This window comes from Myotis yumanensis, unplaced genomic scaffold (genome assembly GCF_028538775.1).
Source record: "Myotis yumanensis isolate MYYU_CA2020_CCGP unplaced genomic scaffold, mMyoYum1.0.hap1 SCAF_10, whole genome shotgun sequence".
Lineage (NCBI taxonomy): Eukaryota > Metazoa > Chordata > Mammalia > Chiroptera > Vespertilionidae > Myotis > Myotis yumanensis.
This window is the reverse complement of record NW_027223761.1, coordinates 78033750-78047902: the sequence shown is the minus strand read 5'-3', so window position 1 is coordinate 78047902 and position 14153 is coordinate 78033750. Positions and strand designations below refer to the sequence as shown.

Genomic DNA, 14153 nt, shown 5'->3' with positions numbered 1-14153 from the left:
TTATATAGGATAGAGGCCTGGTGCACGGGTGGGGACCAGCTGGTTTGCCCTGAAGGGTGTCCCGGATCAGGGTGGGGGTCCCACTTGGGTGCCTGGCCAGCCTGGGTGAGGGGCTGATGGCTATTTTCAGGCTGGCCACACCCCCTTTAGGGTGGGGGTCCCCACTGGGGTGCCTGGCCAGTCTGGGTGAGGGGCTGATGGCCGTTTTCAGGCTTGCCAAGACCCCCTGGCAACGGAAGCTCCCAGCCTCTCCTTTTTTTCTTTTTTTTTTATTCTGGGATTTATTTACCTTCTATAATTAAAACTTTGTAGCCTTGAGAGGAGCGCAGAGCTGGCCAGGGCAGGCAGGAGGGAAGCTTGGCTTCCTCCATCGCCAGGGGCAACCCAAGCCTCCTGCTCGCTCCAGCTCTGTGGCCATGGCCTGCTGAAAGCAGGTATCTTGGGTTTATTTACCTTCTATAATTGAGACTTTGTTGCTTTGAGTGGAGCTCAGAGCCGGCCGCGGCAGGCGGGAAGCTTGGCTTCCTCCATCATTGGGGCCTCCTGCTTGCTCCAGCTCCGTGGCTGCCGGCTGCCATCTTGGTTGGGTTAATTTGCATATAGTTGCTTTGATTGGCTGGTGGGCGTGGCTTTGCTATAAGGCATAGGGAAGGTACGGTCAATTTGCGTGTTTGTTTTTTATTAGTGTAGATCAGGGGTCCTCAAACTACAGCCCGTGGGCCACATGCGGCCCACCGAAAACATTTATCCCGCCGGGTGTTTTTGCCGCCGCTGCCTGTTGCTTAGCAGCCAACTAGTTTTTTTTCAAACTATAGTCCAGCCCTCCAACGGTCTGAGGGACCGTGAACTGGCCCCCTGTTTAAAAAGTTTGAGGACCCCTGGTGTAGATTATTGTTTTAAAGCAGGGGTGGGGAGCATCCAGCCAGTGGGCTGTAAAAGGCCCATGAAATCATTTGGTCTGGCCCTGCCAAGGCATTAGGGGTGAGTTAATTAAATGTTTGACCATATATAGCAAGCTAATTTTTAAGTTGATCATTTTGTATGGCCTGTGAATGATGTTATAAATATCCAAATGGCCCTTGGCAGAAAAAAGGTTCCCTACCTCTGATTTAAAGAAATAGAAATCAAAGTGATTTAAAACTAGAAGGAAGCAGGGGGAGTTGATTTTAGCTGATTTGAACAGGAAAGTCTTTGGGTGAACTGTCAGAGCTAGCAGCTGAGAGATGTGCAGAATCTGGCTGGATGGAAATGGTGTGACTCCTAGGTGGAGGGAAAAGCCCGGGCACAGCAAAGATCAGGACAGCTGGGGTCCATCCGAGCCAGCGCAGTGGCTCCGTGTGTCTAAGAAAGGGCTGTGACGGGGAGTTGTGTGGGAGAAAGATGAGCAGCACGTCAGGGACGGAAGCTTTTCTCCAGGCGAGGGTGCTCTGTGTAGGAATGTGCTCGGTGTCATCAAGAGAGGTTTTTCAAATGGACTTTTTCAAGGTAGGAGGAAACAATTGAATTTTTTTAATCAAAGAAGCACTATGACCCATGTTGTACTTCAGAAATTAGCCAGAAGGGGTACGTTGCAAAGGAGAGAGACTGGTGACAAGGACAGTGAAAGTTAGAACATGTGTCCAATGGGGGATACAAAGAGGGCCTGAACTAGGATAGTGCTCATGAAACCAGAGAGCAGGGGATGCTATAAGTGAGATCATATAGATAAAACTGGTAGACTGTTAGGGTCCAGAGGGAAGTACAAACTGATAGTAATATTTCGAGCCTCGATGATGGGGAGGGTGAGTGCCATTATCAGAAATAGGGGACTCTGGAGGCAGAACTGATTCAGAAGCTAAATATTGAGTTTAGCTAGAGCATAGTCAAGGCAGCTGGATGCTGGGCCGCCACACACAGCTGGTAAGCAGAGTGCTGAACACCAGGAGTGCCCATGCCCCTGAGAACACCACCTGCTGGGGACAGTCTTTTTCCCTCTGCTGTGGTTGCCTGGCATGTTCAGTAATCTCATAAACTGCTACTACATTGGGGTGACATAATTTATTTATTTTAAGATCTAAGTCCCTTGAAAAATTGCAGTCTGCTAAAATCTTGTCTATGAGGGCATCAGGCCCAAAACACAGATTGGGCACTGTCTGCTGTATTATATAGGACAAGCTATTTTTAAAGCTTGTTATTGTTGCCGTAGCTAGGAAACAGACAGGAAATGAATGATTTTGTGAAAGATATAGATAGTAGCTAGATGGTATATTTGCATTTGTAGGAAAAGCAGTGCTGCGCTAGAACTGGCCACCCACACTGGCAGAGCCACCTTGGCACGCAGCCAGCCCGTAGAGATACACTGTCTTTCTTGTGGACCACTTTGTTTATGTCAGCAAAAATGCTCGTGCCTGCCTGGCCGGCATGGCTCAGTGGTTGAGCATTGACCTATGAACCAGGAGGTCATGGTTCACGTCCCAATCAGGGAACATGCCTGGGGGTTGTAGGCTCGGTCCCCATTGTAGGGCCTGCAGGAGGCAGCCGATCAATGATTCTCTCTCATCAATGATGTTTCTCTCTCTCTCTCTCTCTCTCTCTCTCTCTCTCCCTCTCCCTTCCTCCCTCCCTCCCTCCCTCCCATCAATAAAAAAAATACATATTTTTTTAAATGCTCATGCCTTTTCCTCCCTAGTACTTTTCTTGGGGCCCATCAGTAAATGCCCACACATCCCAAACTAGCAGGCAGACATCCAGTTCCCTGTGGGTCCTACGGCTTCATCCTCATTGACTACTTAACACCTGTTGGTTGTCTTCTAGAAGATGCTTCCCAACTGCATGTATTGCTCACCCCTTTACATCTCAGGTGGTGGCAGGTTCTGTGCATCTCAGAGCTTTCACTCCTTCCCTCCTAAAAGTCCTCACCTTAAAACTGTCAGTGAAGTCCTTTAGGGAGTTCGTGTTGAAATGTTGGTTTGGGGCTCCTCCAAAAACTGGCACCCTTCTGAGACAGTCACCCAACTCTGAGCACTAACTGAAACCCAGGTGACAAAGAGACCATCTGGAGGGCAGATGCACAAACCCTGTTGTGTCAGTCTTTTTTGAGGGTTTCTTTGGGAATCTTGAATTTTTTTACACACACACATTTCAGTCTCTTTTAACATGTTATTGGAGATGATAATAACTGGATTTTCCAAGTTCCACTTTCATAGCTGGATAGCAGAAGGGAACTGTGAGGCTAACCTGAAAATGCCAGTGTAGTAAATGTGTCTCATGTCTGCTTACATTTTTAATAACTGTTTTTATAGAGGTAGTACAACACCTAGGAGAAGTTCTGAGAAGGATGTACATCCAGCTCCTAACAGTTTTCACCTCTCAGGCTTGGTAAAGGGAAGAAACACACTTTTATATCTGAATTTGAATTTTTAAATACATAATTGGAAACAGCAAAACAAATCAAACTCACATAGGGAAAATCCAGAGAGCTGTTAAAGAATGAATTAACTTATCCATAATCCCACTACCCGAGATAAGTATATTTTGGTATATTTCCTGAGAGGGAGTTACAGATAGATGGACAGGTGGGTGGGTGGGTGAGTGTAGGGGGACTCAGTAAGTAGGTAGACTTTTTAAAAATTATATTCTATGATATGTGATTTTGTATCTTGCTTTACATAATATAACATCATGAGCATTTTTCCCATCTCATGAAATCTTTGAAATCATGAGTTATATTTAACAGCCTAATATATTGTATTAGACAGATCCTTTCTTAACTGTGCACGCTCCTGTTTTTAGACATTGGGTACTTACATTTTTCCTTCTCCTCCATGCTTCAGGGGAATATGTTGTGTCTAAATCTTTGTGCCTCTGAGTGTTTCCTTCAGAGACATTCCTAGTACTCAGCTTATCCAGTCCTCTTCCTCACCTGGTTGTTTATTTTAACTTGCCTCAAGATGGTAAAAAGGCTTTAAAAGAAAATTTCCTTTCATTCTGATGCTTTAAAATGTTTTGATATTATAAAGCATTCTCTTTGGTCAATAAATAATAATAGATACAATATATTGAGTACCTAAGGTACTGTGTCATTTTATATATATATATATATATTATTTTAGTTAATCTTCCCAAACAACTTTACTTCCATTTTACAAGAGAAAAAAAAAATAGAAGTTAACTTATAGAAGTTAAGCAACTTGCTAATAAGTGATAGAGCCGAGGTTTGAGCCCCATAGCACCTTTTTAACACGTGCCAGCTTGTTAGGCACTTCGATACAAATTCAGTAAGCCACAGTCCCAGCCTCCAAACTCAATGGGCTAATATTGTGTATTGGCCTGCTTAGACTGCTGCAACAACATACCACAGCCTGGGTGGTGGCTTCAATGACAGAAATGTATTTTTACAGCCCAAGATCAAGGTTTCGGCCAATTTGTGTTCTGGTGAGGGCTCTCTTCCTGGCTTACAGAGGACCACCTTCTCACAATGTCCTTCCAGGGCCTTTCCTCTGCTCGTATGGAGAGTTTTTTTGTGTCTCTTCAGCCACACTCAGGGTTAGGGGGAGACTCATACATTCCGTCCATAACAGTCTACCTGTGCTATGATCTTGTATTTGTGGTCAGCACAGGCACATGGTATCAGCGGTAGAGTCTCTCAGTTTGACTCCTACATGCATAGGAGGTCTCTTACTAGAAGTAAAGTGATTGCTTGAGCTTTAAGGAAAGACAAAAACAATGTATTGGGAAATATACATTGATCCGTGTTATATTTGAATTCCTGTAATTTACAGTTAGCCTAGATTATTTCCTAGAGCAAAAGATCGTATTTCTAGCAGCCGAGGTTGATCAGCCCAATATTGCGATCACAGAATCCGAGAACTGCAGTTAGGCTCTTGTTTTATCAAGTGTCCGTCCTGGTAGTAAGTTGGCAGGGAAGGGCGGCATGATGACCCCTTGTTCCAGGAAGTGGACTCATAGCTGAAGATGATCACACCTGCGCCGGACTCCAGGCTGCTTCTGATTCAATCATCAAACATCATCTCAGAAACGGTCATTGTCTTCTGCTGTCCCAGGATGAAACTGAATTCAGCAAACATTTTCAAATAAAAGACATAATTCCTCTTGTAGTTTAGATGAGGAGATGAGTTTATAAGTAGATAATTTGACAGGAAAAATGACAAATTCAGAGAGACTGAAAGGTTTTTTAATACTCCGAAAAAGGTAACTTTTCTCTATAAAGGACAAAAAGGACAGAAGGCTCTGGCTGTTGTAAGACTATACGTACTACAAGAAGTATCTGATAAAATTTTGACATAGACTGTAAGTGTAAAGATAGATAATTACTTTATAACAGTTCTTTTTCTGTTGCTTTTTTCATTTCTAAATCATCCTCTGCTATTCTTAGAAAATTGTATTAGTAGACAGTGAAGGAACCTAAAAGTATGAATAAGTTTCCAAACAGCCACAAAGAGGACTGAGTTTTCTTCTCTCCTACAAGAAAACTATTAAGTGTAGTCAAAGAATGAAAACTGATCTGGAGAAGGGCCAAGGGCAGAATCGAAGTTGCTGACCAGATTTCAGGTTTTGCTGGTGCCATGGGGAAGATGGGTCTTAGTCTGGAACGGAAGCACTAACACTCTTCATTTTAAATGACCCTCCTCACTTTAAAACGCATTGGCCACCTTATCCAAGTAATGGCCGCAGCCCCAGAGCAGTTTTTATGGAATTACCGTCCCCTCCCCCAGGCAAACAAAGATCTGAGTCACCCAAGGCTCCCGCTCCAAATAAAGGGCCTTGCAGCGCCTTCAGACGGGTTGCCATAAGAGGAAAGTTTCCTGTGTCTGGCACAGGCCTGTCCCACGTCACCTCTCACACATGCGCCTAGCCTGCTTCCAAAGGAAACAAAAGCTCTACCCAGTGTATTTCAGGTGAAAGTGCTGCTTACAACTCAGCGTCTGTGACTGGCTGTTCCTGAGCAGCTATTCATAGGAGAAAACAGATTGATTTCCACGGGGGGATAGTTAAGGTAATGAGCTAAATAATTGCCTCCGCAGTGGGGCTTTTACCAGCCAGAAGAGCAGGCAACCACAACTCCCCTTTGTCTGCTGTTTCTGCTGCCATTAGCTGGTGTGCTTGTCAGCTGCCTGGGAGCTGTGCTGTGCTCCCCCTGGGGGATGGGCACTGGGGATGCTGTGTGTGTGTGGCTGGAGGACAGGGCTCCGTGCCTCTGCAGGAATCCGGGGCCTGCGAGTCGCTTGTTATTCTGTAACATAAGGCTCGGGCTGTTTGCCAGTGAATCTTTTTCAGTCTCTTTGTGGTATCAGTCCATCTTTAAGGAATTCTTTTTTCCATTCCTCAAACACATAGAACCAGTTAAAGACCTAACCAGATAGTTAGGTACTTAAATTATAAACATAAAAGTATGTCTGGAACCTTGCAGTGTGTTTTGTGGTTGAAAATTAGAAGAATGGTGGTGACTACTCTTTTTGGTTAGCTCTGAGCCATGCACTTCTTAAAAATCTCATCTTCCCCCTCTTCATTCCCCTGATTTTAAAGAAATAACTGGTAGGCATCAACTTACTGTACCCCTATTCATCTGGAAACTGCTAAAAAAATTGTTTATTGTAATGATGACTCAGAGAAACCTGGGAGGCAGTGCCGGTGTGGCCATACTGGGCGCCAGTCTTGGTGCTGCAGATGGCTTGCCTCTCCATGTTGTCATTAATAACACATCTGTACATTTTTAGTATTTTACTGAATTACTGATTTGCCACAGTGTTGACATGTTTGAATCCTCCTGGATTTTTCAAATGTCTCAGCAGAGCAGCAACTGACAGTTTCCTCCCGCACTGACGTTTAGGTCAATGGCTGTCTGCTGGACCCTGTGCCGCCTGTCCTGGCGAGGAAGGGGTGCCAGTCCCTGCCCAGCAGCATGATGGAGACCTCCATTGATGAAGGGCTAGAGACAGAGGGCGAGGCCGAGGAAGACCCCAGCCAGGCCTTTGACGCGTTCCAGTCCACGCGTGGTGGGCAGAGACGGCACACTCTGTCCGAAGTGACCAATCAGCTGGTCGTGGTGCCGGGTTCAGGTATGCCATCCACTGAGCTGCGGGTGAAGCCTGCACGCTGTCAGTCACAGTCCAGTCTCCAGTCAGTTCCTAGAGCAGCCGTGGGCAAACTATGGCCCGCGGGCCGGATCCGGCCCGTTTGAAATGAATAAAACTAAAAAAAAAAAAAAGACCGTACCCTTTTATGTAATGATGTTTACTTTGAATTTATATTAGTTCACACAAACACTCCATCCATGCTTTTGTTCCGGCCCTCCGGTCCAGTTTAAGAACCCATTGTGGCCCTCGAGTCAAAAAGTTTGCCCACCCCTGTCCTAGAGCGTAGTCTGTGATGAGCATTTCCCTGCGGAAACCAGTCTGCTTCTTCCTTGTGGACAACATTCAACAGTTGAGGGTAGTTGCCTCTGAGCTGTCTCCTCACTCCCAGAATTCACTGAGTGCCGGGGGCTCACCCAGGACCTGGCACTTTGGGGTGGCAGAGATCTGCTGGGCACAGATTCTGGAGTGTTCTCCCCACAAAACTCAAAGCTGATTAAATTGACATGAAAAATGGTGCTGAAAAAAATGTGCTGGTTGGAGATTAAGAACATTGTCACTGGGAGAACTCAAGCTGGCTGCACTTTGTGTCTTCTGTTCAAAGACACTGTTTGCTATTCCTCATGTCTGCTCTGTTTTCTCTTAAAGGGAAAGTTTTCTCCATGAGTGACAACCCTTCCCTGGACAGTGTGGACTCTGAGTATGACATGGGATCTGTTCAGAGGGACCTGAACTTTCTGGAGGACAACCCTTCCCTTAAAGACATCATGTTAGCCAACCAGCCCTCACCTCGCATGGCATCTCCCTTCATAAGCCTGAGACCTGCCAACCCAGCCATGCAGGCCCTGACCTCCCAGAGAAGAGAGGCCCACAACAGGTCGCCCGTGAGCTTCAGGGAGGGCCGCAGGGCCTCAGACACCTCCCTCACCCAAGGTAACTGCCGCTCCCCTCCTGCCTTCTCAAGCTCTCAGCTGGTAGGATTTGAAGGAGGTTGTGGCCATATTGGTATCATACCTGTAGTCACTGAGAGGCCTGTGTTTTATTTAAACTGTTTGGTCTTGCACTTTCTTCCAGGCATTGTAGCGTTTAGACAACATCTTCAGAATCTGGCTAGAACCAAAGGAATCCTAGAGCTGAACAAAGTGCAGCTGCTGTATGAACAATTGGGGCCAGAGGCCGACCCCAGCCTGGTGTCAGCTGCTCCTCAGCTCCAGGACCTGGCTGGCAGCCGCCCTCAGGTGAGTGCTCCGGCCCTTTCCGCAGTGGCTTGGCGAGTGCGAGGAGTGAGTGTGTCCTGAAGATGTGTCGCTTCACTGGGAGGACTCAATCCAGTCCTGGAGCAAACAGGTTCTTTTGCAAAACTTTTCCTGCTGCTGCCACCTGCTGCCGACAGGTGATGCGTGTCCACGTTGGCCAGGTGATCAGGGCCCCCTGGAGGCCTTGGCACCGTCAAGCTGTGTCTGGTTCACGGGGCAGATTATATGTGAATTACCTCTGATCCTCTCCCCGCAGGCGCACACACAAAAATTTAGAATAATAAACTTTACCCAAATGAGAAGCTTACTACCACTACTTTTAATGTGCTATCACTTCATTAAATATTATAAATGGATTCTTTGTGCTAAAGATACAAAAAAAATTGCTATTTATCCAGTAAGTTTATTTTGAGCCTATTGTTAGTGCATCCAGGCTGCTCTAGCCTTTGAGGCCCCGGGAAGGTGAAGGCGCCTGCTGCCCAGCACTGACGAGGTGACCGTCACTGCAGGTCCATGGGTAGATTTTCTGTAAATGATGAGCCCTCCACCTGCTGGCTGTGCCAAAGCTGTGAGGGTCGTGTGTACGGGTTGGAATTCCTCTTGGGCATTTGCCCAGATGCTTCAACTAAAAGCTGAATCTTTCTCCTGGAGAATTGAAAACGTGTCACCCTTGCTCCTCAGGAGGAAGCTGTTCAGCAGCCGGAAGGCGTTCCTGCGCTCGCCACCAGCGTGCACCCCCCGCTGTCCCCGCAGCAGAGCCTGGAGGCCCAGTACCTGCAGCACAGACTCCAGGTGGGCCTTCCCCTGCTGCTCCCGCTGTGCTGGGCCAGGACTGGCCTCTGCACAGCAGACGCCTGTTGGCTTGTTCAGGACTGGGTTAGGGTGGCGGCTTGATCCCTCACAGGCAGGGGGCCTGACTGCACTTCTGGTTTCTGGAAACACATTCAGACTCAGGTTATGCTCTGTGCCGGCAGCGGGCTTGTCCTCAGACCCAGGCAAGGATACCACCACAGTGGCAGGAGGGGGAAGCACGGCCTCTGCTTCTAACATTAGGCCTCATCATGAGCAACAGAGCAAATGGGAATCTCCAGTTTGCAGATTTCAAACATCAGCGTCTACATTGGTGCCTGAAAACCTCAAAAGATGAATCATTTGTTCATTCAGCTGGTGCTGCTGCCTTTGTTATCGAGATTTAGCCCCATTTTTCCGATTGTTTATACTCTCCACGAACCTTGCAGTCCCAGGGGACTTTTAGAAATGGAAACTGAAGTAAGTTAGAGCTGAGACAGCCCAGGCCTGCTGACCCAAAGCTGTGGGCCCCAAAGCTCTCCCAGGGTCCCAGTGAACAAGTGTCATCAGTCCCTTCACTCTGCGTGGATTGTGGAGGACACACTTGGCCTCCCCCTCCAGGCACCGGCCCAGTCTGATGACCGTGCCCTAGATGGCAACACATTGTCATGCTTGGGTTGTTTTCTGCTCTTCCAGAAGCCCAGCCTTCTGTCAAAAGCCCAGAACACCTGTCAGCTGTATTGTAAGGAGCCACCACGGAGCCTTGAACAGCAGCTGCAGGAACACAGGTGAGAGAGCGCCTTTGGCCAAAGAAGTCACTTTCTTTTGTGGAAGACTTAAGAATGCTGGGCCCTGGCTGGTGTGGCTCAATGGTTGAGCGTCAACCTATGAACCAGGAGGTCACGGTTCAATTCCCGGTCAGGGCACATGCCTGGGTTGCGAGCTCAATCCCCAGTGGGGGCTTGCAGAAAGCAGCTGATCAGTGATTCTCTCCCATCATTGATGTTTCTCTCTCTCCCCCTCCCTCTCCCTTCCTCTCTGAAATCAGTTAAAGAAAAAAAAAAGATTGCTGGGTGTATCCATTCACCCTGGTGTTGCCTCTACTAGGAAAATAGGTTTTTTAAATTATTTTTTAATCCTCAAGGATATGTTTTTAGAGAGGGAGATGGAGAGAGAGAGAGAGAGAGAGAAACATCAATCAGTTGCCTCCTGGAAGTGCCCTGACTGGGAATCAAACCCGCCACCTTTTGGTGTTCAGGATGATGCGCCAACCGAGCCACCTGGCCAGGGTGGAAAATAGGTTTTGATGCATGAGCCAGTGTCCAAGACATGACGGCTAAAGCGGCTGTGCGCCTGCCGGGGAATAGCAGCCCTAGATGTGCTGTTTTCCTTTTCATCTCATATCCTCCCTTGCAGTAATTCCTGCCCCTGGCCTCACAAGCAGGAGCAGCTTGGCCAAGGCGGCATGGCCCTGCCCCATCAACCAAAGGCCCCCAGGGAGGCCCCTTGGACACTGCAGCTGGGAAATCAGCCTCTGGCTTCATAGGGAGAAAAACTTCAGCGCCTCCGAGAAAATGAGTTAGCGTTTACTGTCACACTGAGGTCAGTCGGAATTGGGGGACAAAAAGTGAGATTAGGTTGAAGAAAAGCGACACTATTTGCTCCTACCCCCCACTTTTTTTTCTGCCACAAAAAGAGAAGTGAGCTGCTGAGGCTGGTGACTGACACTGCTTTACATTAAAGCTGCTGTCACTGAGGGAGATGTAACAGGCTTTCTTTTGGTTTTCCAATGTAGACTCCAGCAGAAGCGACTCTTCCTCCAGAAGCAGTCTCAGCTGCAGGCATACTTTAACCAGATGCAGATAGCGGAGAGCTCATACCCACAGCCCCACCAGGAGGCACCATCGCCACCACAGCAGCCTCCGCCCTTCAGCCTGACGCAGCCCCTGAGCCCGGTCCTGGCGGCCTCTGAGCAAATGCAGTACAGCCCCTTCCTCGGCCAGTACCCGGAGATGCCGCTGCGGCCCCTGCCCTCCTCACCCGGCCCTCAGGCGCACCTGCAGCAGCCGCCACCGCCGCCCCCGCCACCGCCACCGCCACCACCACAACAGTCGGGAGCTGCCCCAGCGTCCTTACAGTTCCCCTATCAGACTTGCGAGCTGCCAGGCACCATCTCCCCTGAGCCAGAATACCCCACTCCCCATCAGTACCCCCTGGACGGAGCCCAGCAGGGCGGCGTGGCAGCGCCAGACTGTCCCAGGAGCTCGGGGCTGCAGGAGGACCCCTCCAGCTACGACCCGCTTGCCCTCCCCGAGTTCCCTGGGCTCTTTGATTGTGAAATGCTGGAGGCCGTGGACCCGCAGCACAGCGGCTATGTCCTGGTGAACTAGCCCCGGCCCAGAAGCGGGACAGGCCCAGCGTAGGAAGCACGTGTGTTTTTATTTCTATTTCAGCCTTTTACATTTAAAGCTTATTTTCTGTCCTCTCCCGAAAGGGGAGAACCAACTTGCCCAACTGGAATCAGAGGCCTGGCCAGGTGGCTGTCGCTCCCTCCCGGTTTGGTCCCTCACGGCTCCCGGTGGCCCACGCTGGCACACAGCTGTGCCGGGTGGAGCAAGCTCTCACGGAGACGCCGACAAACGTTTTATAAGACATCCAGACCTCGGTTTTATACAGAACTACACCATTATCAAGGGAGACTGGTGAACGCAGGGAGATGTGGGGGGAAGAGGCAGTATTTTTCACTGACGCCAGGAGCAACATGCTTAAAGGCACAGCAAGATACGTAATGAATGTGATGCACAGGACATAAGGGAAGGCTGTGCTTTGTCACCGAAGCATAAGTTCTGAGCTGCTGGTGCACGTTGTCCCCAAGCCCATCGCCGAGCATCGAGCGTGAGCCGTTTCAGGGGCCACCACCTACCAGCTGGTACTAAGCCCTACGGCAGCGTCTCCCGCAGCAGCAGCCTCTTCAGAAGGCGCCGTGGGTCACAGACGCAGAGGGCTCGGGGCTCCGGAGATGTCGCCTGGAGAACCCACAGGACCCACCACAGAGGGCCGGGCCGAGGACCTCGAGGAGCCGTCGGCGCAGAGCCCTGGGCCAGGAAGCGGGGGCTTCCCACAGACCTGTGGGGACTTGCGGCCGGACAGTCGGCCTTTAGGGGACGGGACGTGGTGTCTCTTCAAATGTAGTAACTACTTTGACTTCACACTATATTATTGTTGCTGGTAGTTTACTGAGCTTTGTATATTCGGACAGTTTCATAGAGGACTTAGAAATTTTAAGAACAAGAAGAATGAACTCTTCTCTCCCATGTGAAGTGGTAGTGCCGTGCCTTTTCCCGGATCACGCTTTAATTATTTCTTTTCTGTAGAAACCAAGTTTCCATTCATGTCAATGCTAAATCCAAAGTCACTTCAGTTTGTTTTCCACTGTGTGGGAATCGCATTCTTCATTCCCTTAAAGTTTGACTTGTAATGAAATGTTAGAGTATTACAGCAATATTCAAAACCACAGATGTCAGCCACGGAAGCAAATCATCTGCCAAACTCACTGTATTACTAACAAAACTTAACCCTTGCAGTTCATTCATCAAAATAAGTAAGAAATAGATGCCACAGCCAGTTAACTGTGTACTGAGTCACCTGTCATTTGGACAGTCACATCCACACATTACAAGTTCAGTGTTAGTTACAGAGGCTCACTGCTCTCCTGTCAGCAGGTGAATGCACAGGCACAGCTTCTTCCTTACAGCCTGGAGCGGAGCCACCGCACAGCTGCGTCCAGGACACCTTTCCTCTCGTAGTGTCCCGGGCAGGTGAGGAGGAGCCGGAGGGTCTGAGTCCTGTTCTGCCCCCACCTGCCCAGCCCCTCGCGGGCTGGTAACTTGAGCAGCCTTGTTCCTGGCTGCCCTTGGGACACTGCATGGGGCCCTGGGCGTGGGCAGGACCTGGTCAGCAAGGGCGGCTGCGGGGAGGGCGGCGGTCATGTCTGTGAGTGAGGAGCACATGTGAAAGCGGGAGGATGAATTCTGTTCCTCGGTGATGGTTCGCCCCTCCTCGTGCTTAAGATGGATGATTTCGTGAAATATTTCATTTAAGAGATCCTTCTGTTAAGGCCTCTGATCTGTTTTAAGTCTTTGCAGAATATGCCAGTTATAAAACAGGGCTTAATTTGTTTAGACTGAAGGATGTTTTCCCAAAATTACTATCTAAGTGCTGTAATATTTATGAAACTTAAATCCGTCCATAGTGAACGTGGGGGATGCTCGTTTCACGCACAGGAAGGGTGTGGTCACAGGTAGGCAGTAAGGCCAGGAGCCCGTTAGCCAGGACACCCAGGCTGTGCCAGGCAATCAGGCTGACGGGGGCGGGGTGGGGGCGGGCAGCAGAGAGGCTGTTGGAAGCCGAGGGACCCAGAGACAGACCTCGGCAAGCACCCAGCGGTGGCCAGGCCCGTTGGGGACAGGCCCCCATCTGGTGCAATGGCCTGAGCTGGGTCAGGGGTGTGAGCTCCTGTTTGCTTTTCCGTTTCTTGTGCATTTCAAGCAGAAATCAGTAAGTCCCATAACCCTCTGCAGCAGTCGGGGTTGCCCAGCCCTGCCCCCTCAGCTGTGCTCCCCACACAGACACTACATGGCACTGGGACGGCTCCTCGCTGCTGCCCGCTGACCGGGCTTTGGCGCTCCATGTCGGCAGCGTGTGCACCTTTGTATGGGCATCGTTGGCTTTGTTAGCGTGTAAACCAGGCTCCTCTGAAGAGACTTGGGGGAGATGAACATGAGGTAAAAATTTCATTCAGCAAACAGTGCAATATGTGTGGTACTTTATTTTTTGTTTCTGTCCTTTTCTTAATCCAGGGTTAGTCTCTATTTCGGGAAAAATGCACTAATTCTGCAATTTCCAGTTGGCAAGAACGTCTCTAGTTTGTACATGCCACTGACATGCTGGGCTCAGCAAGGCGCAGAGAGCGTGTCCCACGGTGCCACCTGGGCCCTCCCAGGCCTGCTGTGCCCTCTGCTGCCTGGGGCACAGG

General features: G+C 49.3%; 1 protein-coding gene across 1 annotated transcript in view; it reads left to right on the top strand.

Moving 5' to 3' along the window:
* Nucleotides 1–13923, top strand: part of SIK2 (salt inducible kinase 2) — a 128220-nt gene extending 114297 nt beyond the window's left edge. The window contains exons 10-15 of the mRNA XM_070426072.1: nt 6830–7058; nt 7722–8006; nt 8148–8311; nt 9011–9121; nt 9815–9906; nt 10914–13923. Coding sequence (XP_070282173.1) covers nt 6830–7058; nt 7722–8006; nt 8148–8311; nt 9011–9121; nt 9815–9906; nt 10914–11508 — 1476 coding nt within the window. The 3' untranslated portion in view covers nt 11509–13923. The remainder of the gene's footprint in view (nt 1–6829; nt 7059–7721; nt 8007–8147; nt 8312–9010; nt 9122–9814; nt 9907–10913) is intronic.
* Nucleotides 13924–14153: the final 230 nt, after the last annotated feature.